We start from the raw sequence: 26426 nt of genomic DNA, 5'->3' as shown, positions 1-26426 counted from the left end.
ACCCTTGTTCTTAGGTCACTTATTGAAGAGATTGATGATGCTATGAGGCTGTGAATGGAAGTTTTTCAGGATATGATCTCTCATTGTCAGAAAGCTTCTTGCACCCTCATAGGTCATGATGGGGAATTGTTGGTAGAAGGAAAGGTTCTTTCTGATATGCAGTTGAAGATCCGTCAAGAGTGGAAAAGTGAACCATTTTCAGCAGCATCCATTCAAGCCTTAGTGATTTATCAAGTTTACTTGCGAGAAATTCAATCTTCCTTTGAGAGAAATAATGCCACAATCCTTTGTTGCAGCGATGTTATCGTGAAAACCATGATCGTGGCCAAAAATACCAATGAACCGGATCTTGATGAGTTGCAAATGATCATCCAGAAGTTCGAAGGATTCATGTCTTCACACTCTGCAGCTTAAGTGTTTTTCAACACTAAGTTGTATTTTTCCAGAATTGTAATCTCTTAGTTGTAGTTTTTCTTTTGACAAGTTACATGTAAAAAACCTTTTGTAAATTGCAAGTCAAGTCTTTACTTGCACTTTTGTAATTACATGTAAGGCAACTACAAGTTGTTTTTAGTTAGGATTGTAGTTGGAATAAGTCATAGTTAGTTATGATTGTAGTTGGAATAAGTCATAGTCCTCCCACCTTTTTCTCATGACTCCCCTCCTATAAATACTTGGGGGGTCTATTGTAATTTTTATCTTTTAGAAAGCAAGCAAAAACTCTGCTAAATTTGCAGCAAAGAAGTCTTTGAGCTTTTATGTGTAAACTGAAGAATTGAAAGGAATAGAAGAAAATTGCTCAAGCTTTGAGTCTTTGTGTTACATTTTTGAGTTTGTGCTCCATATTACCTTTCTTGCAAGTGTTTCTTTGAGAGCTTAATCGAATCTGATTTGTAGTCTTTGAACTGCAAGTATTGAAGATTAATTTAGTTAAACTAGAAGTTCCATTGAGAAAAGTTGTAAGACTTTGTGCTTGCACTTGTTTTTAAGAGAGTTTAGAAGTAGACTTTGTGAGAAATAGCTATGAGTCTTTGAGCTTACACTTGTTCTTGCTGTCTTATGTAGAAAAGAATAAGATATTTCAGTCTTTGTGCTGTTATAATTTGTTCTTGATAGAATTAGTATAGAAAAGGGTATATAGGACTTCACATAATCAAGACTTTGAGCTTGATATTGCTATCCCATCCCAAAGGAAGTGACGGAAGTTTTTGAGCTTTCAAGAAACTTCATTTCCTTTCTCTCATTTCATTTCAAAAAGTTGTTACTGTTGTTTTATATCAAATTGCTATCACTTTTCTATGAAGAGAAAAGGATATTGGTTTTCTTGCAAGAAGAAGAAAGACTATTGTCTCATCCCATTTTATTTTTAAGCTGTAGATAGATAGGGGGAGTCTTCCCTTAATTAGGAGAGTTTTACTCACACACTGTAGTTGAAACCACAATTTTGTATATTTCCCCAAGTGTACAAAATTTTCAACCAACACAAGGCAAGAAAGAGTTGGAACACAAATCCAAGAACAGAACAAACAGATCAAGGAAACACATAATAGAAACATCAAATAATCTTGGAAAAGGAGAAATCTTGGAAAAGAGAAGAATAAGGATGAAACTCCAATCTGAAAACAGTTCAAACCATAAAAAGATCTCAGTTCAGATCATAGCAGAAAGCAGAAAGCAGAAAGCAATATACAACATCACTTATGCCGACAACCAAGCATCAACACAAATCATATTAGTCAAGTCTGCAGAAGCAAGGACTAAGATGCGAACTGACCTCATGTGACAAGGTGTTTAATACAAATCTGCAAATAAATATATAATTGGATATGTTTGTAAACACAATAAGATATATGCACTCAAAGAAGTGGTCCAATCTGCTTGTTGCATCTTGTGGGAAGAGGGTAGAGGTGTAATCCAGTGGTGACAAGGAGCTCACAAGTGGACATAAGAACTCTTGGAGTCAAGGAACTAGTTACACTCTCTATTAGAGCTATCAGATTTCCACAATCCATCCTAATATTCAATAATTGCTTCTGGATTCAATTGTGTATGCCAATTTTTATCATTAAAAAAAATAAAACGTTTCAAATCACACTCCGTGATTCATCATCAGGATGAAACAAGAATACCAAGGAGATGAAAGATAGTGAGATGTAGACTTGCCAAAGAATAAAAAGAGGTGTGGGGTAAGAAGGGGCATAGATAATGAGGAAAAAATAAATAAAATGTGACCCAAAATAATACAAGAAAACACAAAAAATAAAGATAACACCACCTAATTGCTAAAAGACAATAAATAGAACAAAAGAAGTAAAAGACAAAAAAAAACAATAAAATAAAATAAGACCAAAGAGATATGTGTGTGTGTGTATAAGACTATAAGTTGAACCTAGAGAAATTGGACACAAAAAGGGGAAACAACAGAGATGGATGAATGGAGAAAAAAATAAAAAATAAATAAATAAACTAAAATAAACAAAGCACCCTTAAACTGAAAAAACTCAAAAGGAAAGAAAAGTCACAAAAGAGAAAATGAAAATAAGACCCTAATAAAGGAGATGAACCACAGAGAAACAAGACAGAAGGGAAGGAAAACAAAGCCAACCACAAAGACAATGAGGGAGAGGCAATAAACCTAGACACTAGGGAAGAAGAAAAAGGAGAGAGAGACGGGAAGGGAGGAGGGTGGGACGGGGGGAACAAAAAGAGGGTAAGGAAAAAACAAAGGAAACAAAAGATCAAGAAACAAGAAAAGAAGGAAAGGAGAAACACAAGAAAGGAGGAGAGGAGCCAAGGGGACGAGGGGGGTGAAAAAGGGGGGGAAAGCGGAAAAACCCAAGAGGAACCCACGAGGAGGAGGGAGAGGAGAGGAGAAAAGTTGGGCAAACAAGGCGAAGAGAGGTCATGAAGGCGGTCGATGATGGATCTTGAAGATAGAAAGTAAAGGATGCTAGGAGAGGCTTAGGTTCAAGCCATTATCCCGATTAAGATTGTTAGGATGATTAATGATTTCGACAGCCTCTTTAAGTTTCCTTTTAAAGAAGTTGTCCTCCTTACACAAGATTTGAGTGTCTTCTAAACAAATGTGATGCTTGGTGGTTGAGGAGTGTTCATCTAAGGCGGATTTGAGAACACGCTCATGCTTAATATCGGCACCATGCTCTTTGATTCTATTGGTGAACGATTGACCTGTTTCGCCAATATAGGGGGTGCCGCAGGAGTAAACGACCTTGTGGACTCGACTCTAAAAAGACATCCTTGGAGTCTTGATGATAAAAATTGGCATACACAATTGAATCTAGAAGCAATTATTGAATACACTCTCTATGCTAGACTCACAAGATAATGTGTGTATAGGTAATAGGCTTGGTAGACAACAGACCTAAGCAATCCTTTCATGTGTGTGTATAGGTAATGGGCTTGGAGGGACAACAACATGGGCTGCCAAGTCTAGCAAAGAGATTAGAAGCAACCATTCCTTGGACTTGGTAGATAACGGATCCAAGCAACCCTTTCATGTCTAATAGACCCACTCTTTCTGTTGTTACATTAGAATAGGTTATAACTGATTAAGAATGGATATGCTTGTAGGTTTTTGTCTTTCCTTTTGGGTGCAAGTTGTCCTTTCAAGACCACACTCATCCAATAAAAGGTATGTGCCCAACCTTAATCCCACTTATATCATTCATGATTTTCTTAAGAAATAATCACATTGTAGTATTGAAATAATGATTTGCTTCAAATAATCAAAATAGTAATTGTCTCCTAATTAATCAATTTAAATCATAAATGTATTGAAATGGATTAATTATTATCATAAATGTATTGAAATGGATTAATTATTACAAAAACCGGCCTATATCTAGTAGGGGACATTACATCCCATATGTCCTTGGGAGATTTGCAATGCATCACCTTCACAAGCTCTGATTCTGTTAATCCACATTAAATTGCATTTTTTTCTCTTGCATTACTTTCGTGTGCCTTTTTTCTTGCTACATCTAATGGAGGAGTTGATGGAGCTTTATATCCATTTACCACTGATTGCCAAATTTCAAAACCTAGGACACATACAAGTCTACATTCTTAGGCTCCAAAAAGCATAGTTTGTTCCATCGAACAATGGAGCTTTGTTTGAGGAGAATCCGTCTTGTCCACCCATGTGTTGTCTTTTAGATCTCCCTTCTAGTTGGTTAGGCTAATTTGAAGGAGTTGTCTTTGATACCAATTGATGACCACACAATTATATCAAGAGGGGGGTGGTGAATCAATAATAATTTTCTTTTTAACCCTTTTTAGAACTCATTTAATTCAATTATACTTTAATTCTAAATTAGCACATATGAGAAAACAATAAGCAACACAACAACAACAAGATTTATGTCGAAACCCTTGTGGGAGAAAACCACGGCAAAAATATTGCTTGTATTAATTTGCTTGTTATAAATTCTAGAGGGACTAACCCCTCAATCAATTTGTGAGCATCAACTCACTAGAGGCACCAACCCCTCATTCAAAATGTAGTCACAAGAGCTACAACTCTCTTCTTAATCTGCAATAATTCCTTATTCAATTCTGCTATAAATTGATCATAAATCTGCCACAAAATCATCTCTCTCCTCTTGAAAATCTGTATGTACTCAGATTCTTTTCATTAAATCTGAAATAATTTTCTCATATATTGCTCTCCCTAGATTTGGTGTATATGTTTGATATAATTGCTTTTCTCATTCACTACAGACACTTTTCACTTTCATTTCCAGACTCTATTTATATATCTTCTAAGACATGCTTCTTCCACAAAGTCATGCCTCTCAAACCGGTCACGTCTCTTTAATTTGTTTCCTTTCATCAGTCACATTTATTTTGCAAACTAAAACCTTTATTTCTTTAAATTGTCTTCTTTCGTAAATAGCACCTTTTCAAGAATAATCTTTAAAAATACTGTTCGCAAAGTTAAACAAATCACACTTAATTATCTCTTGCCTTTTTGGTAACTTTTATTAATCACCAATGCACCCTTTGGTTAATTAGTCGCTACTTCTTAAAAAAATTAATAACGAACTGCTGACATGTCTTTTGAATAGGACAAACTAAATCGCATCTTGACTAATTCCTTGCATATTGGAGATTAATTACCATGCATTTGAATTGGCTTGCATATTACTTTGTCTTATTCATTTTTGTCTCTTTCTATTTTTTTTATATTACTCTTTCTTCTTTGTTCTTGTCCATCACTGCTTTATAAGGATCTGAATTTGTTGAGTGTTTATTGAGGAATTCTTTCGACTAGATTGTTATGTATCCCTGTGTTGTTCATAAGATGATTGCTGTTCATTGTCTTTAACTGCTGCATCTTATATTGATTAAATCATTGCTCTCTTTGTTTGTTATCGACCCCTTAATGATAATTATATTACATATTTTTATGTCTTCAAACATCTCTACATTTGTAATTATATTTTCTTTTCCCTTAACTCTTTTCAAATCATCAATGACAATTTGTCTATTTACTTGACATCAATGACAAATTTTCAACATGGATGCAAAGAGAGAATGGCCCTTCATCTTGTCTTTGCCACATGCCATAGAGGATGACCGGAATGTGCATATCTTTAAGTGGTAGAAGAGGATCTATTAGATGAAGGCAGATGAAAAATGTGCTTCTAGAGAAGATTCATCAGCTCATCAATCTTCTTTGCATAACACTAATGCTCATTATGTCCTATCTTAGTGCAATATGCAAACTTCGGTTTATCCCTCTTAAATGAACACCTCTTAGAAGAGGAAGAAGAATCCGAAGAATCATGTGATCGTATGTCCTTGGGCTGCTCATGTGACTTGGAATCCTTGTGTTTCTGTTTCTTAGCTTTGCCATGTGAAACCTTCTGATCTTTGGTTCCCTGGGAAGAAAGAAGAGCCTGTGATTTGGAAGACTACAATCGACTCATTTGAACCAACTTTGTTTTCTCTTGAGTGAGTTGTCAAGCAAACGCTGTAATAGGCACCAAATGCATCTTTGGTGGCATAAAAGGTGGAAACAAAAATTGAATAATCAGGATCAAGTTTGGCAAGGATAGAGAGAATCAACTGAGAGTCATCCTTTTGAATACCACACTACTGAGAGACTTGAGTTTTCTAAATAAGTCCTGGGTGCTAGCAAAAATTTGAAGGATTCATGCCAATAAGCTCATTCTCCAACTGAAATCCCCTAAATGAATCATTTTTCCCAAACAAGGACTCATATGCTACGTTACCCCAAGTTTCCGGGACGGGTGGACGGGGGGACGGGGAGACGAGTTTCCGGGACGGCAAATTTTTTTGCCAAATTTGGGGACGGGAGGGGACGGCAAAGGGGACAGCTATATAAAATATAGGGAAAATTTAAAATATATAGGAAAATTCTAAATGTTCATATGAAAACATGGATAAAGCATGCATCTATACATTATATTCATATGAAAACATGGATATAGCATGTGTATGATACTATGAAAACATTTTAGAATGCAAACATCGAACATACAACATTATCAATAGACTCAATACTCAATATGCACTCATAATTCAGAATTTCAATTCATTCACATTGTCAATATGCATATCATAATAGATATTAAAGAAATAACATACATAATGGAGCCTAATCAGACTCGGAGGTTAAATTTTCACTACTTCCATCAGCGCAGTTTCCCCCAATATTTTTTGACGGGGGTTTGGGGGCAGCGCCCCCAAGTTGGGGTCAAGGGGCATCGCCCCTTGCGGGGTCAAGGGGCAGCGCCCCTTGCGCGCTCCCTGTCGCGATACAGGGCGGGGTCGAGGGGCAGCGCCCCGCGAGGCCAAAAATACTTTTATTATTTTATTTAGGCGTCGGGTGTTATTTTTCTATTGGCAAAAAACCCTTCATGAGATATTTCACTCCCTCAATTACGCAAAAAACATCATTAAAAAAAAATGAAAATACGACTTTTTTTATTTTAATATTTTTTCCTAGCCCTAGATGTGGGGGACGTCTAGCCGTCCCCGGGACGGCTGGGACGTCCCCAATCCGTCCCCGGGACGTACGGACGTCCCCCACAGCTAGGGAAGCCGTCCCCCCGTTTCGGGGACGTCCCCTCAAAATTCTGGCAATTTGGGGACGGGGGGGGGGACATCCCCTGGCCGTCCCCAAGTCCCCGAAACGTCCCCGAGACTGGGATGGGGGTTTTCAGGTAGGGGACGCGTCCCCGGGTTTCGTAGCTCATATGTAATCCAGATTTGATTGGGTGTGATGCAAGACTCAACATGAAAGAGAAGATCTGGAGACAGCCATTCATAATGCCCCAAAAGCCTCATCGCACCTATTGAACCACTTCTCTTCTTAGCAGCACCTATAGGCTCAATTTGTGTACCCATGGTCACTCTATATAACCCCTTTTTCTTTGTATTAATCTTCATTTGTTTTTTCCTACTATAGTAGTGGAAAGGAGTGAGGGGAATAATATGATTTGGATCCATGATAATAAATAAAAAAGTATAGAAATGAACTGATACAACAATATAGAGTCTCTCAATACCAAAAAATTGTATTTGGATCTCAAAAAAATAACTAATTTGCACATTTTCCAAGAAAGGAACCTAAAAAACAAGAACTGAGATCTGATTAAAGTAAGAGATACCCAATAAATATTTTAGAAAAATAGACCTGATATTTGCATAGAGGACTCAACCAAATTTCCAGTGTCACAAGAATCATACAAAACAAAACCTGGATGTGAAAGTTATGGCCTCGGAAGCACAAAACTGAATATCTGACTTCAAAAGGCCTGGTATGAAAAATTGGAGCAAAATCATGAATCAAGATAGCACCACTAGAACGGGCTCTGAACTAGTTTTTCAACGATATCTCGTTTTCACGATTTCGACTCTGTATGACCAAGTTATGGCCATTTTATAGAAGGTAGGTCAAAATGGAAAAAGAAGGGCCAAAAAATGGAATATTGTACTAAGTATTAACGGAATATATTTTGCAAACAAAATATTCTCTTATGCCAACAAAATATTCTCTAGTGCCTATGTCAACGACTGTATGGATCTATATGGCCGATTTTTTTGGGAAAATGTGCAAACAAAAGAAATGCTCAAAAATATCAACTGCTCAAATTTTGGGAAATGAAAAATCGATCTATAGGTTTTTGGCTGCTACAAGCACAATGGCGAGGTCTATTTTTCCCCAAAGTGAGCGGATTTTTTACCACATCTTGCCTCAGAAAACATGCCCTCAAGAAAAAGAGACCCAAAAAATCATTTACTTAGATTTTCATGGAAAAATAGTCGATTAGTAGGTTTTGGGGTGCTACAAATGCAATGGTGAGATATGTTTTGCCTCAACATGCCCAAATGTTTTGCTGATCCCCACATCTCACTTCAAACTACTCATATTTTAACAAAATGACAGTCGATCTATAGGTTTTGGGATGCACAAACGCAATGGCAACCTCTGTTTGAGCTCAATGTGCACAAAAATTTATATCAAAGCTAGATCCCTTAAGAATATGGACAGGAACTTAGTAGATTTGCTTTGATACCATGTAGAAGTTGATTAAACCTCAAAAGCCAAGAATCATCTGCAAGCACACCACCTGTCACAAAAAGGAGATCAAGCAAGAAAAATATGGTCAACAACCTAAGAATTTTGTATTGACTGCACAAAAGAAATATATTACAATGAATGAATGAATCCTTATGGAGGGATGAATGAAACCTTAGATGCAAACCCTAAAGCTAGATTAAATTAGCTACTGCCAAGTGTCCAAATCATAATGAATGAGACAACTTAAACTATTATTAGCCTAATTAACTAAAAGGAAAAAGTACCTAAGTTTAGCTTAAGTGAATAAAGTAATTAAAGGACCTCATTAATTAAATAATTAGATAATGTCCTAATGACTCCAACAGTTAAAACGCATTTGTTTTGCTATAAAACTATCATTTTGTTTTTTGAGATGTTAATTTTTAATTTCATACATTTTTTAATTGAATTTTGCAAAAAAAAAATATATTTTTAAGAAATTTTAAGTTTGAGTACTTTCCAAGTTAGCGAGTTTTTGCTGAGTCAAAAATTATGGGTTTGTCAGGTACTCTTCGAGTCCAATTCTGTGAAATATGATCTAGAGACTTCTCTTGCAGCTCCTACTTCTCCAATTGAGATCACACATTCATCTTTTGTTGTTAATTCATTGCAACAGGTATCTAATTGTCTTCCTGATTGGGATTCCTATTTATCAAACATTGCTTCATGTTTGTGGGGTCTCACATTTCAGATTTGGAGGACTAGTTTGAGGGTTTATAACTTTTATTTGATAATAGTCATGGCACAATTGTTGTCACATCATATTTGCCTTTGGTGTTAGTTCAATATTAGTTTATGTTTGTTCCTTATTTGTCACCTTTTGTTATGATTGAATTGTGGCATCATCATATAAGGACTTGGTGACACGAGAGAAAATTTTAAAGACATCTTCGTACATTTCGATTCTTCTTCCTACCAATTCCTATTTGGAATGGGAAGCATTCTTGCATCTATACTTGGTTTATCTTCTTGCCAAGGGGAGAAATGTTGTTATAGACATTGGACAATGTTTTGTCTTCAAGCATTCACCATTTATGCAAAATATATTCACATTGTGGGGGAGCTATATAGCCTCTCTCTTTTTCTCTTATGGGGCATCATTGACTGTATATTCATGATGGATGTACCAAGACGACATTCTGCGATTTAAGGTCGATGAAAGGCGGTAGAAGACAAAAGAAAGCGCTTTCAAGTGCCTGATGTGCTGGTGGAAGATGTGGAGAACAAGAAGTTGTGGCTGCAAAGAGTAATCCAAGAGAAGAAAGATGGGGTTTTGTCCTCTGTATTTTATCTTGCGCCCATTTATGAGGGTGTCCTGCAACATGATCCTTTTTCAGGTTTATGTTCGCAAAGGGAAGGAGCGTTTAATTTCATTTAACAACAAGGGTCTTTTTTTTCATTTTGAAAATTGAGACAAAAGAATGAAGAAGAAAACTAGGAAGAAAGCTTTCGTAGCCATATCGATTCGAGGCCCCATGGCCCCCAGGCTGTTAGTCTAGATGTTTCATTTCACGGAGCTAAATTTGTGTATGGAATCCCCGAGCATGCAACTGGTTTGGCTCTTAAACCAACCAGAGGTCTCGAGGTCGAATTTGAGCCCTACCGCTTGTTCAACCTCGATGTGTTTGAGTACCTTCCCGATTCTCCCTTTGGCCTTTATGGCTCCATTCCCTTTAAGATCTCTCATTCCAAGGAGTCCACGATGGGGTTTTTCTGGCTTAATGCCGCAGAGATGCAAATAGATGTCATGGCATCCAACTGGGACGAGGATCATTCTGGAGCTGCAATTGATACACATTGGATGGCAGAAAGTGTGGCATTGGAATTATAGGGACGAGGAAGATGTGGCTGAGGTAGATGCTAAATTTGATGATCTTGATATACCCTATGATGTTCTCTGGCTTGATATTGAGCACACTGATGGCAAAAGATATTTTACCTGGGACAAGGTACTCTTTCCTAACCCGGTGGAGATGCAGAATAAGCTTGTGGCTAAGGGCCGACACATGATGACCATTGTGGATCCTCATTTTAAGAGGGATGATGTTTTTCCACTACACAAGGAGGCTGCTCGAAAAGGATATTATGTTAAGGATTCTCATGGGAAGGACTTTGATGGATGGTGTTGGTCGGGTGCATCATCATATTTAGATATGTTGAATCCAGAGATCTGATCGTGGTGGGCTGAGAAGTTTTCTCTCAGCAACTATGGTGGTTCGACACCTTCTTTGTACATATGGAATGATATGAACGATCCTTCTTGTATTCAATGGTCCACAAGTGATAATGCCTAGAGATGCTCTTCATTATGGAGAAGTTGAGCATCGCAATGTCCACAACGCATATGGTTATTACTTTCAAATGGCTTCGGCTAATGGTCTTTCGAGACGAGGAGGTGGAAATTATCACGAGCATGTTTTTGCGAGAACACAAAGGGTGGGTGCGGTTTGGACTGGAGATAATGTAGCGAAATGGGAGCATTTGAGAGTTTATGTACCCATGGTGTTAACTCTTGGTCTTATTGGACTTACGTTTTTTGATGATGATGTAGGAGGTTCTTTGGAAATTCTGAGCCTGACTTATTACTTCGTTAGTATCAATTAGGTGCCTACTACCCTTTCTTTTGAGCTCATGCACATCAAGTCACCAAGAGGAGGGAGCCTTGGCTATTTGGGGATCGAATGACTGAGCTGATTCGAGAGGCAATTCACATTCATTACGCATTGCTTCCATACTATTACACACTATTTAGAGAGGCTAGCATTAGTGGAGCTCCATTCATGCGTCCCCTGTGGATGGAGTTCCCAAAATGATGAATTGACATTTTCTAATGATGAGACATTTATGGTTGGAGGCAGTTTGTTGGTCCAGGGTACCTTCAATGAGGGAGCTACTTTTGTCACAGTCTACTTGATAGGTTCACATTATTGGTATGACTTGAGAACTGAAGTTGTGTAAACTGGTGGTGAACACTATAAGTTGGGTGTGTCCGATGAGAGCATACCTGCTTTCCAAAAATGTGGGACTATTATTCCTCGCAAGGACAAATTTCGCCGCAGTTCCACTCAAATGGTTGGGGATCCTTCCACACTAAACGGATCGAGGAGCAAAGGGATGATGAGAGATTGCAATCAATTTCTTCAAAGAGGAGGAAATAACATTCAGAGGGAGTCTGACAAACCAACAAAGGCAACCTTGGACGAGGAGGTCAGGAGGTTGATGCAAGTACTTGGAGCTTCAGAGGGAGCCACATCATCAAGAAGATTTGTTGTAATGTATATTTCTCTAAGACGAAGAAGTATGAGGTGAAATCCCTTGTTAGTGTATATTTCTTTGTGACGGAGAAGTATGAGGTGAAAGCCCTTGTAATGCATTTTTCTTTGTGATAGAGAAATTTGAGGTGAAAGCCCTTGTCTTTCCACCCTCTAGGAGTAGCCATGGTGGACGTCATGTTGAGAGACTCCATGACAACATCACGTTGAAAGACTCCGTGATGAATTCTTTGTACTTGTGTTTTTTTACTCATGGGAGAAGCCATTGTGGACGTCATGTTGAGAGACTCCATGACGACATCACGTTGAGAGACTCCGTGATGGGCACTTGTACGTGTGTTTCTTTCCACACATGGGAGTAGCCATGGTGGACGTCGTGTGAGAGACTCCATGACGACATCACGTTGAGAGACTCTGTGATGAACCTTTGAGCTTTCCACAAATGGGTGTAGCCATTGTGGGCGTCATGTTGAGAGACTCCATGACGTAGATATCTGGAAAAATATCTCCCTAGCTAAGAGGGAGTGATAGTGTTTGGTAGCTTCAAGAGATATTTTTCTCTAAATTTAAAATGATAAAACTTACAAAGGCAGTGAATCATATAAACAAAGGCAACAATTAATAGAGTTGTTAACTAAAGACATACCCTTTCAAATAATGTCTCCTTTCTAAAGAGGTGCATCATTTCACTAAACATGGAGATGTATAAGGAGACTCAAATCATTTGCAAATGTGACGAATACACACTTACATTTCTGATCCTAAAAAACAACAGGTTAGTGTCACAATTTACCTAAAATTAAAATATTTTATATCATAACAAATCAAATATCTGAAAATATGCCTAAGTAAGTATTGGCATAACGTATGCCAAAAGTAGCTTTATTCTAAAACTATTCATGCTGCAATAGGAATATGCATGCCTTTTTCTAATGTCTTATTTCATGAAATAAATGGTAAAATATGCCCAAATAGTGGAAAATTACTCTTTATTTCGATTTGATTCTTTTGGTGGTTGATTTCCAATCTCTTTCTGTGAACCTGAGATAAAAATACAGACACATAATCAAAAAATACTAAAATTTGCTAATGATAGACAAAATTATCAAGAATTTAACATAAAACTAAGAGTGAAAAGTCAATTGCTTTAACATGCAGAAACTTACATGTAAACACTGTATTGTTACCAAACGTACTTGTGTTTTCTCCTGCCTGACCATTAAAATTTAAGACAAAATCCAAAACAGCAAGACATAAGTTGTCTGGAAGTACTTAAAAAATAATGTACATAGAGTTGCATAATTTGAACTTTTTGTGTCCACTTCAATATAATTTTTGAATGCATATCAAAATTTCACTTATAACTTCTAAGAATATAACAAGTATGCTATTTTAGAGTAATAGTTTAAAAACACTTAATCAAGATAAACCACCATTATTTATTTTTCCAGGTGACTTATATTCTCCAATATTACAATCACTGATTACTGATCATGCAATCATGATAAATGTAACACAATCGTAAAAGTCATCCTTGCTTATATATCAAGACCAATAAGGATTAGAACGTATTGTATCACTCCTAATTTACATTAATATCAGAGAAGCAACCAGATACCTGGAAGAATTTGTATTCTCCCTAAAAGCCAAGTAAATCACTTGTTAAGTAAAAACTGACAAAATTCAATTGTGAATCTCATAATATCCATACATAAACAAGGTACTTGAAGATAAGGAATTGTTTTACCACTAATAACCAAGATTCCACCATTACGCCACTGTATAGTTGTATACCAAATAGTGGGTATCATACTCTAGCTCTTGTGTTGGTATGTAATTTTAGGTTTGAGGAAAAATTAGGATTAATGTTCTTGCAGGTAAGCTCTCATGTAGTCATTGTGGAAGGTCCATCTCCATCTAACCCGCCCACCTTCTAAGGAATGGTTTCAAAGAAAGAAATGGATAATTCCTCTCAAAATCTCGTTGCCCATTTTCTTAGTAAGGATGCCCAGCACTGTTACGACATAGTGTCCACATGAGTTAATAATGTGAGTTGTTAGCACAACTCCTGTAGCTATTCTAAGTGTGAAAATAATTATTTGTTGAGTTTTGTTTGTTTGTTTTATGAGTTATTAAAAGTAAAACAACTCATCTATATATAGGAGGTTATCCTGTAATATAGGAGATGTAACTCCTATATATTTGTAATGTCTTATTGAACAAGACAAAAAAGAAAAAAGAAAATAGAAGAGTATTATGTGTATAAATGCCCATTTTTCTTCAAACACAATATTCTTCCATTTTCTTATACAATGACTGCCTCTTCAAGACAAATGATAATCCAAAGATCACAATCCACCCAAAGCATGGAGCAAACAATATTATTTAACATAGTTCTCAAACATTGCTCTATATATCTATTACCCCTTTACTTACTCTCCAAATCTTTCCAATGTTAAAAAAACAAAGGCTAGCACCCTCAGTTGGAATATAAACTAATCGTTTGTATGAAGGGTTTTTTGGTGGTTAGTCTTAGCAACATTATGGACTAGTAACAAGATAATTAAGGTGGTCATTATTTCTTAAACAAGGTCATTTATAAATGTGTCTAGAGACTATAAGATCAAACCCTAAGAAAGATTATAAAGTGAGCACCCTCATTTGGCTCTTTGCTGCTAGAGGTATGGAAGGACTTAAATAAAAAAGAATAGCATTACTTGAATATGAGGCAACTGCCAGTATAAGTGTGTTGACCCCAATTTTAAAACTTGATTAATTTAAGTTTTGTGTTGAATCTTGTATTAAGAGCCTCATAGGTAGAAATTTATCCAATTATCATCCAATATTTAATTGTTCGCCCCATGAGTTCGACAATTGAAATTTTAAGTCTTTGTGAGGTTATAAATCTTACATAAGTATCAATCTCAAATCATGTTTGATATAAGGAAAATAGTCGGGATGTTTTGTTTAGATATTCAAGTCGATTGATTCTTCACAAAGCTTGACACTAGTCTTGAATAAGATTAGTAGGGCAGATGAACCAGAGATAGGCTCTTTCCGGGTACATTCAAAGAGTTCATGTGTTTATCAATATCAAAGTCGACAATTTTTGGAATGGATAAAGGGGAGGAGTCCAATATGAAGTTGCAAGAAATTGGTGATATATCTCTTTTATCACCTACTGTCTTATCAGATTCACAAAGTGTTGAAAATTGGCCGTATGATTAATATCCAATTCACTTTCAAATTCGAAACTCTCTCCACTCAAACCGGCTGTTGCATCAAACTTACCAAATGCCCAAGATGATGTCGGTGAAGTTGGCCAAAAGATAAATAGGCCGAATACAAATATGAGCAACCAACTTTAAAATTTGAGCCGACTAGCAAAGCAATGTGTTTAAAGCAAAGTTTAAATTAGTGGTTGTCGGCAACTTGTGCTTTCTCCTTAAGTCACCGATGAAGTTGAGATTAGTTTCAAACACTCTAATCATCCCATTATCCACCTTAACCGGCAGCTTTCCTGGTGGATCGATATGGGTAATGCTAGTTGGCGAATATAATCAATCTTATCGGATAATAGCGAAATTATCAAGTCATCAGCCAGTTGGCTAAAGTAATAAAGTGATCGATACACTTGAAGTTTCATTCTCATCGGCAACATAGGAGAGTTTTGAAAGATGACAACTCCTGCATCGGTTTTGTTTTAACCTCCTAGCTGGCAAAGGCGACTCGGCATGTTCTCCACGATAGACATGCCATAACTCAAGTTAGTTTTAAATAACTACTTCTTGGAGCTCAAAGCGAACTGTTTAGTATGCCATGCGTCTCATTCGTTATGTAACTCCAGTTACAAGTGAATGGCGAAAAATGGAGAAAAGAGCCCAGCATGCACTCTGCAGATTTCTGAAGAAATATATTGGCCACCAGCGAGTATGGAAAAGAATAGGCTCAACATATGCATGCAAGAAAGCTGAAGGTTCGTGTCCATCCTCTCCTCCACGGACATGGAGAAATTTGCTGAAGGTGAATGTGTCAATGTAACTATTCAAGGTTGAAGCTAAGTTGTGCAGTCGGTTTTCCACAAATAACATCTCATGGCATATTCAGTGCACAAAATGGATTTGATGAAGATGCTATAGAAACTTTGACCCAAATGCAATTAGCAGGTGTTCAACCATGTCGATATCTTCCTTGCCCACAAGTTCGGTAATGTAACTCAAAGAAATGTGGTCTCATGACAAGCAAAGATTGCAGAATATGCACAAATCGGTTTGTTAAAAAAACAGAAGTCTTTAGAAATTTTCAAGTCGATGTAATTGGCGGGTGTAAAACCAAATTCTTTTCCAGTATTCTTGCCATTGACGTCAAAATGGACGACTTTGAAAAACATCAAAGCATTTGGGGACAAGAATTAACAGATTTTTATCATTTTTTTGTAGTTGCAGTGCCTTGGTTGATATGCATGCTAAATTTATGCACTTGATTTGTTTAATAGAATGCCTTAATGCTATGTCATATCATGACATGCCATGATTGCAGATTGAAGGGTATGCACAAAAATTATCTTGAAATGTATAGAGGAATTAAATGTCATTGATATATCCTTTTGAATTGAAGTCGATCAGTCCTGCAATAGAGTGGAGTGGAAGTTCAAGTGGAGTAATGTAGTTCAAGTGGAGTAATGTTTATATGTTATAGTAGTTACTACATGCAAAAAGGATGTATATGGTGATAAAAAGGCCTTTGAGAATCAACTTGTAATGATGCACATGAAGATGGATAAGCACCTCACTCCAATCCTAACTTGAAAGTTTCAAGATGTTCTTTTGAAGAAGTGGCTATGTTACTCATGTAACTATAGGTTAGAATTTGGACTCAATTCTTGTAAAAGTTAGTTATCCTAACTCGTCCCTAAGAAATAGATATCCTAACTCATTTCTACAAGGGTAGTTATTTTAAGTTATTCTCCTAGGAAGTTATCCTAAGTAGTTACTTAAGGTGGTTATCCTAAGGTGGTTATCCAAAATGGTTAGATTAAGTGGTTACCAAAAGTAGTTATGAGTTGGTTATTAAGGTAGTTATTGCAAGATGCCTATAAATACAAGGCCAATTCATTTGTAAGATATATGGGGGGATAGAAGGGAGACTATGGAGAAATTCTTAGAGAAGTAGTTTGATGAATTTTGTGTTTGCACTTTGTATAGAAGAGTTCTTGAGATTGTATAATTTCATGAAGATAATAAAGGATGTATTTAGCTCGTAAGTGCTAGATGTGCTTCTTAAGTTACTATTACTAATCTTTCATATGTCAAATTGGTGATATCTTTTGTAAATCATCTGTCATCTATTGGAATGCTTACAATTCATGCAATTGATGTAATGAAACACAATCAATCTTTGGTATCTTGGTTTGGATGTGCTAGAGTTACCTATCTCTTCGTATGTTGAGATATTTATGTGTCAAACTTATATTGTGCTTACATTCCCCTTTGTAATTGTTATCTATTGTGAAATCTCAATTGGTATTTGTATGTCTATTGTTGGGGTTTCTGTTCTTTATATTTCTTTAGTTCTATGGTTTCTCCTTTATGTGCTTTCAGGTTAAAAGTACACAAAAATCTCACATACCCCCATCATACGAGGGAGCTGCCCCTCTCAAATGCAGAGGAAGATTGCAGATTGATTACAATCTCTCCAACTGTTGGAACGGTTGTCACTTCTCTTCGGGCGAACAGGGTCAATTTTAAAGGAAAATTCACAGTGACAAATCTGTTTACCAACAAAGTGTCCAATGTCCTTATATTTCTCCTTGCTATTATAAGTGTGACAATGGTTATTAACAAGCCATTCTAAAGGAAAGTTTCCTCCTAAACAGGTGAGTTCATGAGGACCAAGAACTGAATTATGAATATCTACACGCTTGACTGAGTGGTAAAAAATACCATAATGATGTCCAGGGTTCAACACTCCTGGGAATTACTAGGCATGCTCCAACGTGTTAGTATGTCATTAGAGTGCATGTATTTTATGCCCAGGGATTGTGTCCTATTGTCTGAGGGGCTGTTAAACTCTCAATTTATCAACCAAATTTATTTTTGGATAATGAGCACTCATCTTTTGAGTCCCATATGTAAAGCTACTGAGCCAATATCTATCCCAAGAGAAATCCAACAAAGTAAACAACATCGATTTCTAAAGAGGATTCTGAGTAAAAGAAATAAAATAACAAATTTTGTAAGGTGCAAGCCTGTATATGAATTTGATAAAATGGAAAAGAAAATCTGAAAAGACAGAAGCAACTCCTAATGACATTTCATCCTCAGTGGGATGGATAGAATGATGGAGGATGCTACCCTCAAGCCTGAGTCTAAACAACTCACAAAATGCGGACGTCTATACCAAAGCATATATGATAAATATGCTAAAGAACCAAATAAGGAGAAAGTAACAATCAAAAAACATCTAAGCTATAAGAAAAATTACTATGTTACAGGGAGAGGAGTCACTCAGACTACTTTCAAGTCATAAGAAATCTTGTACTCAAAAGGAGATTTTCCAAGATCTCATTGGACAGCCATTAGAATTTTTAGGGTTAGGGTTTGTAAAAAATTGGTCAAAATTTCAGTCAGTTCATGTTGATCTGTCAGCATTTGAATCTTTCTACAGGATTTCATAGGCTTTTGGAATCTGATCTGAACGGCTTAAAAATGGGGATCCTTTACCCAAAAATAGCTAGAAGACTGGTAATGCATAAATGAAGAAACATCACTCCAACTGCAGAGACTCTTGTATTGTCTTGGAGTACACCGAGAGCACCATTAAAGCCATCATCAGCTCAGCCAGGCTTGGGTGCGGGCATATCCATGATTACCTGCTACGGGAAATCTTTCTGACTAACATTTGTGGACATTTTGGGTCAGAAAACATGGGCAAAGTTGGGAGCAGCGAACTATGTCTGTGAACCTTGGCAAAGAACTGCAATAAATGTCAAACTTTGACAAGAGAGCTGTTGCAGGTGAAATTGGGGGTCTTTTCAATGTAGCTTCTATGCAAGATAACAATGATCTGAAGGAATGTTTCCACCTCTTCAGAAGTAGATTGATGAAATGCAATGTAGAGGAATTTAGAGACTATCTGAACCTGCATCCCACACTTTTCTCTCAGCAGTAAAAGGAATAGATCAATGAGATGATCGAAGGCTGCTTATAAATTCTGTTCAATAAGTCCAGGGGTGGATATGTGTCTGGTGAATAATTCGTACTTTGTATCCAACCTATTTTTGAGGCTTCGTAAAATTTCCTTATTTAATTTATCGGAGCTGTCCCCTAGGCAGCATCTTACATATTAAAAAATAATAACAATAATAGCCTCAATGATAAAGTGAAAAAACTGATTACACTGACCAAATTCTGTATGACATTCTAGTTAAATCTTGTCTCCCTCAGAATATTTATGAGAATTGCAAAACAGGACTTGGTGACTTTTCTTAACCAGCTAATGATTATTCCAAATATAGTTTGCAAAAACAGACTTTATGGCTCAGGGATCCAATTATTATCCATTTTCAAATAAAAATATACATTCAACTTTAGATGGACCAAGTGGCTACAGTCTGTTACACAATACAGCTTGACTTTTTATCAGAAGTTTTAAAAGTTGGAAAATGGTTTTCCAAAATTTGCTAACTGCGGACTCTCATTCTCGGTAACAAATATTAACTACTTATACAAATATATATTGACAAATCTTACAAAATTATGCATATTCCAAAGAAAAGCTGGCAAATAGTTTTCCAAAATTGTCAACTATCAAATCTAAATTTCAGTAGAAACATTAAACTCGCTGCATATATGTATTGACAGATCCAGGAAAATTATGAATATTTGAGAGGAAAATTCATTAATTATTTTCATAGTTCGCTACCTGGCAAATCTAATTTTGGGCAGAAATGTAAAATTTACTACTATTACATGTATATTATATTATTGACAAATCTAACGATATTATCTACGGCTTGAATTTTTGTTTTTAAAATTGCTTGCCAGTAAAATTTCATTTTAGGAAAATTTTGAAAAAATACTCTAAATTTTCGCATTGCCAGCCTAAATTTGACGGGCATGCTTTTTAACCGAAATAGATTAATATAACTGCACGCGTAAATGTTAAAACTATTTTTTATCCCGAATTCTTTATACAATTAACAGAAAATGCCGTAATAACAAAAAAATAAGCTGAATTTATTAACAGTTAACTATTTCTCCCCTACTAAATTAACTCACCCGTTCAATCGGCTCAACCGTTGGTTGGAGCTGAGAAAAATCTTTATTATTTTCCAAAGCAAATATCTTCTTCACTTGGAGCAGTTGTTTTTTCGAATCTTTACTTCTCCTACCGCTGTAGAGCTTTTGTTGCAGAAATATTTCTTGCTGAATTTTGAGAAAAAATTCCAGATACTTGAATTCCGCATTTGACAGATAAAATTTGAACATAAGATTTAAAAAGAAAAAAATCGAAGCATACCCACCTTGCAATTCAGAGACGATTGATTAAAATTGCAGAAAATGCCGCGAGAAATCGAAGACATCTTGCTCAAATGTAACGTATTTTGCAGAGGATAGATTGAAACTGAAATTAATTAATAGCAAAAGAAGAATCTAAAGACAGAGTTTTAAGATTATACTAAAATTGAAATTGTTGGTATCTTTGTTTTAATATTAGTAATATATTTTTGCACTCCACCTGAACGTTGGTGATATCTTTATCAGATCTGTTGAAATCTTAATTTACCAGTTAGTAAACACAAAAAGGAGATTAGTTTCATAAATACAAAGACGGTTTCGTTATTTTCTTGCGTGTATGGAACGAAAGAGGCATTCTCCCTTTTTCTTTAAGGATTTTTTCTTTTCCGGAGGTTGTTGTCAAATATATTTAGAGAAGAATAAAAAAATAATAATTTGGAGGAATTTTCAGCTGAGAAAAAACAAAGAGAGAATAACATTATAGAAATCCAATGACTAGAACAAGCAAAGTGATTATATGAACAAGAGTTAAAAGGAAGGTACATCTTCTACAATCAATTTATAAACAAAAGTATTCATTTTATATGGTATTAAAAAGGTATTAAGAAGGTTGGGTATAGGTAAGGCTTACGATATGGACGAGCAATAGAGAGAATGCATTCTTCACATTAAGAACATATTCAATAACATCATTCAACATGGATTTCTAAACATTAAATAATTAGTATAGTACTACCTCTTTTCGAGTATAGAGATATAAACAATCCCTTATTGTGATCAATATTTTTCTCTGTAAATAAATGTTGGCTTTGCAAGTAGCAAGAAATTGTCCTTGGATACATCAACCTTTCTCAAAAAGTAAATTTGAAAAGATGTAAGTTGTATATAAATGCAAATTCCTCTCTCTTTCAAACTCTTAGTCTCCTAAGTGGTTAATTAGATCCTATGAGCATTCAATCAAGCATAATTGAGTATAGATCCGTAATCAAGGAGTTAAGCACTCAAGTTTCAACAATCGTGATCAATCAAAATGTGTTCCTCCATGATGAGGGCATGTATTAACATCATTCAAGCAACATGAAGCCTTGTTTGAGACTTCAAGCCAAGGGTTTCATACGTGTAAGGTAACATTTGTTAATTCAAGCATTTTCATTAAGGTTTCAACCTTTGTCCTTTTATGAGGATAAACTCTCTTTTCACCAATCATTGTTGTAGTGGAGGTGGGAACAACGACACAAGGTTTGACTTAGTCAAGCCCCTATACAACCATTTTTTCCCATTTTCATGTGTATGGGTCTAAATTGACCACAAAGAGAACTACATGTGTGTAGAGAAGGTAGTGACAAAAGATCCTAGATTTTGAATAGGCAAAAAAACTTGGACTAGGGTGCCCTCCAACTATGTCCAATGCTTTTTGGTTGAATTTTAGAGAGATAGACCTATAGGACCTCTTGATAAGAAATTCAAAACTTTTTGTATGCACAAACACCCTCAAATTGGGGTGCCCTCCAACCTTGTCTGACATTTTTTGTTCTAGATTGCAGTCACAGATTCCTTTTTGTCCTCTCTTTCTAGATTTGAGCTATTGTGTTGGTTTTCTATTATGTATTTCATTGTTATTGTTGAAAGTTGTCAATTTCATATCATTTAACCTAGTTCATTTACACACATTTCACAATCTCAAATCTATTGCAACAAAGAAATCATAAAACCACAAGTGTTTAACTCTCCTATTAGAACTATTGTTGAACCTATTTGTGATTCTAATGATATGCCACATAAATTTGAGATCTTAGTTTACATCCCTGGACTAGGATCTCGTTTTCAACATATCACATAGTATGGGGGTGTTGATCATTCTCACTTAGTGTGCATCATATAACTACCATTTTGTTCCAAATTGTATGACTATCTCCTTTAGGATACATCATATGGATTATTTAAGTCATGCATGACCAAAACAATTATTCCCTCAACACATTGTACAACCAAATCATTTGTTCCTCAAAGCACATTGTATGACATGTTCACATAGTACGACAACTATTCATTGTTCGACCAAATCGGTTTGTACAAAATTCTTCTTACATTGTATAGTCTTGGGGATCTAATTTCATCATTCAACATCCTCTAATTAGTAGATGTAGGCTAGTGGTGGGTGTACGACACAGTTTTCACAATGTATGATAGTTTCATCTTCTTTATCGTATGACTTTGGCACTTCTTAGTAATGTATGATGTTCATTGGTACAACACTCACCATCTTGCATCATCTGGATGCACAACACATTGTACACCGTATAGTCCTCTCTTGCCAACAATTATACGTCCTTCCTCGGATAATAAACACTTTACATCCACATTATACACCAACTTCCTTCCCTATTTGATAGCATAAGTTAGTTAAACACTTGAAAAAATATATTTTCTATCTTTGTGAATATTATTTTGTGCCCATTAAAAAATCATGAAAATGATGTGTGCCTTGAAGTTTTGTGTGTTTTCTAAGGTGTTAATTTGGGCTTGGTGGTGGAGGCTCCACCATTCAACTTCACCCTATATTACAAGACATAACACTTGGAGCCTATGATGGATGTTGCTCCTTGATCCCATTAAGGTCGTTGCCCCTAGACCCCTGCAAGCCCTACAAGGGGTGCTACATCTTGACCTTGTTGGGGTTGTTTCTCCTAAACCCCCATTCCATCCATTTGGTCTACCAAGTACACTACAAGTCTAAGTTTGTAAAGTACACTTCTTAGCTTTTTTACAAGTGCTTGTCTATAGTACCATCACCAATTTGGAAAGTTTTCCCTGATGTTATTGTTATCTCTCAAAATTACACCCTTGCTAAGTTGCAGAACTTAGCATTTTGGAGAAAAATGGGATCTTTCCAGGCTTGTAGGTCACCTATGATGGAAAGAGCCTCCGGAGAAGGTCGACTTCCTCTTGATACTTCACCTATAACTGCTTATACTAATGCCTTTGTAGAGAAAAGGGTAAGAAGGATTGCATGAAAATGAAACCTACTATCTAAGGTGATGCATCGAAAGATTATCTGAGACTACACAAACAACTAACACACAATAAAACTAGTAATATTAAGGCTCTCTTACACAACCCAATAAATCATAATCTTTGCATCATCAATTTATAATAAGGCTAAATAACCACAGTCCTTTAAAGGAGAAAGATGTTTTCTCACCACTTAAGACTGGTTCTTATTGCTAGCACATCTCACAACCTGCAAAAATGTATGTATTCGTGCATAAAGGCAACAACATGGAATACAGTTCCAAGGACAAAGAACATCACAAGAATCTGCACTAACACTAAGGACACACAATATCAGAAGAATGGGAAGGTATAAACTGCTTATTACTGCTAAAAAGGTGTTACAATGCTATGTTACTCTAAAAATGAGTTACAAAACTCTCCACTTCTGCAAAAGAACTCAAAAATTTACAATATGCACCAAGTGCATAGCCAGAACTCCCCTAAAAAATGAAGTCTAAAGATATTTATACTTTTCCCAACAACCACATCCAAATAGGAAACCCTAACCATCTGGGTCAAATCCACCCAAAAAGGCTATTTTTAAGCTTACTAAAAGATTCCAAAAAGGCATGTGCAGGAATAAAAATTCAAGCCACCCTATCTCCTATCATAAAGGCTCTTAAAACTACATTAAAACTCTTCAACTGAGCCAAAATATACCCTTAAATGCTCCCCACATTTTCAACCTCCTCTAACCTACTTGGCCACTCCTCGTAAATTTCAGTCTTATCCCCCTTATACAATAAATGACATAAATATCCTTCCTTTTCTGAAAATAACATTTAAACTAAGTGACTTATAATTGCATCATTAAGTCAAATGTTTTACACTTTGACTTTGCATAAGAATTACAATTCAATTTATAAGTTTAATTGCATGATTATGGGGGAGGATAATGTTTTGATTAAATATTTAAGATAATCGGTTTTTTATTGTTTTAATATTTAACTTTTGTTACTTCTTTTCTTTTAAAATACATGTTAAATATTAAGGTAATAATGAAATATTACCTTTAATATTTAACTATGTCGTTATTCTTGCTGATAATCATGCAATTAAAACTAGTAAGTGACATTATCATTAAAAAACAAATGATCACATAGTTGAAAGCTCATGGGCTCCAAAATCGACTAGTTCGAATGACTTAAGTCATGGACCATGGTGATAATAATGGGATGATTTTTAAAAAAGAAGTCAAAAACTCCAAAAATCCAAATAAGGGGGTCGAATTAAAACATTTGAACCCTAAGTATCCTTATCATTCTTGACTTGTCTTTTGTCTGGAAACTTTGTTGTGCCTTGCCCGCCACGAGCTAGGGTTTGGAAGTTCAATCTGCACCATATTTGTCAATTCTAAGTGGTTTTCATACCGATTTTTTGTGTAAAAATGTGTGGTAAGTTGCTTTTACTATCAAAATTGAGATTTTGACCTCCATTTTTCTCAATTTGAAGGCAACTTTGGGCCTCTAAGGCTACAACTTTGACTAGTTTTTTATGCATCTTTTCCTGTGTTTTATTCTTTGTGAATATCTACTCTCTTTGATCGCCATGGACACCTCCACTTCGAGCATTTGAAACCATATTGTAGTTTCTTTTGAATGAGTTTATTCAATAGCAAATAACACGTAAGCATTTCATTGCTCGAACCTTGCATCTCCCTCTTAATTAAGTTTGATTCGAGCTCATTCAAACAAAATAATGGACCTCCTTTGCCTACTGTGGAAGAAATAAACAAATTTTTGTGTGTTTTCTCTTGTATAGGCCGTGACCATGACTTGTACATTTCTTTATGCTTATGTAAAAATAACTCAATTTGGGCTCATTGTGAACAAAATAATGAGGATATTTGTTTCTTGTACATATTGAAAAGGAAATATAGAAATCTCTGCATATTTTTAGCATAAAGGTTGCGACCTCTCTTTTGCATTTTTGGGTATTTGGTTGAGCACTCCAAAGCTTTCATAGGCTCAAGCTCTTTCATTCCTACACTGTTGTATCGATATGATATTGCCTTTGATTCCTTACTCTTATTACCTTTTTGGTATATTGAATAGCCTGATGTAGCTTTATGATGACTATCCATGAATGTTCTTATAATAGCATTGTGTGTCACTGTTTGTCATCCTATAACATTTCTTTAACTTCAATGTTGATTTCTTTGACTAAATTGACACTAGCTTGCTTGTATTGAGATTGAAAATCAATTCTTTCTTGTAACAAGAATAACAGTATGTTTGGCTCAGCCCTTGTGGGAGCTTATTTTACCCCACATACTGCAATATTAAATGAAGTAATCAGCAATGAAACTTTACTTGTATCTATACTTTGGACGAACTTGTTAGCCAAAACCATGAGTTTTAGATTTGTTATTTGTTTTCCTCTAATACATATTGATGCTCTGCAAAAAGGATTAGAAAAATTTGTAGTATGGCAACACACAAGAACACAAGAAACAAACGTTAGTGTTAACAACCAAAGATTATTCTAAACAGGCATACCAAGAGAGACACTATAAGCAAAATAGAGCATTTAATAAAGACAACAAATGCAACAAGGCATCTCCAAATGCCTTCCACCATGCTTGTAGCTCCTCCTCCCTTGTTCCTCTCCTCTCCAAGTTTCCAAATAAGTGTAGCTCTCAATAGCTTTTTGCACTATGGATGTTTTATGGAGATTCAAGATTGAAAATGCTTTTAAACTATGCTATGCAAGTGTAAAAATAAGCTAAATATGAGATGCTATGAAATGAACTAAGATTTATTTTAGTCCAAAATGACAATATGAGTGATTATGCTAAAATTATCTCTTTAAAATTGACTATAAGTTAAATGCATACAAGTTTTCAAGATCTGGATTATGAAGAAATGAGCTCTATTTATAGGTAAAATGGAGCAATGGATGGTTCAGATTGAGTAATCTCAACAAGGGCCAGGATTGAAGGGCTTAAGATCCATGTGAGGACTTTCAATC

At 35.8% G+C, this 26426-nt stretch overlaps 1 protein-coding gene across 1 annotated transcript in view; it reads right to left on the bottom strand.

Moving 5' to 3' along the window:
• Window positions 1–20783, bottom strand: part of LOC131034082 (uncharacterized) — an 86785-nt gene extending 66002 nt beyond the window's left edge. The window contains exons 1-5 of the mRNA XM_057965442.2: window positions 20623–20783; window positions 20408–20508; window positions 20163–20309; window positions 13050–13095; window positions 12870–12924 (exon numbers count right to left, since the gene is read on the bottom strand). Of these exons, the coding sequence (XP_057821425.1) occupies window positions 12870–12924; window positions 13050–13095; window positions 20163–20309; window positions 20408–20467 (308 nt within the window). The 5' untranslated portion in view covers window positions 20468–20508; window positions 20623–20783. The remainder of the gene's footprint in view (window positions 1–12869; window positions 12925–13049; window positions 13096–20162; window positions 20310–20407; window positions 20509–20622) is intronic.
• Window positions 20784–26426: the final 5643 nt, after the last annotated feature.

This window comes from Cryptomeria japonica, chromosome 2 (assembly GCF_030272615.1).
Source record: "Cryptomeria japonica chromosome 2, Sugi_1.0, whole genome shotgun sequence".
NCBI lineage: Eukaryota > Viridiplantae > Streptophyta > Pinopsida > Cupressales > Cupressaceae > Cryptomeria > Cryptomeria japonica.
Note: the sequence above shows the minus strand (reverse complement) of the source record. Positions and strands in the feature narration are given on the sequence as shown.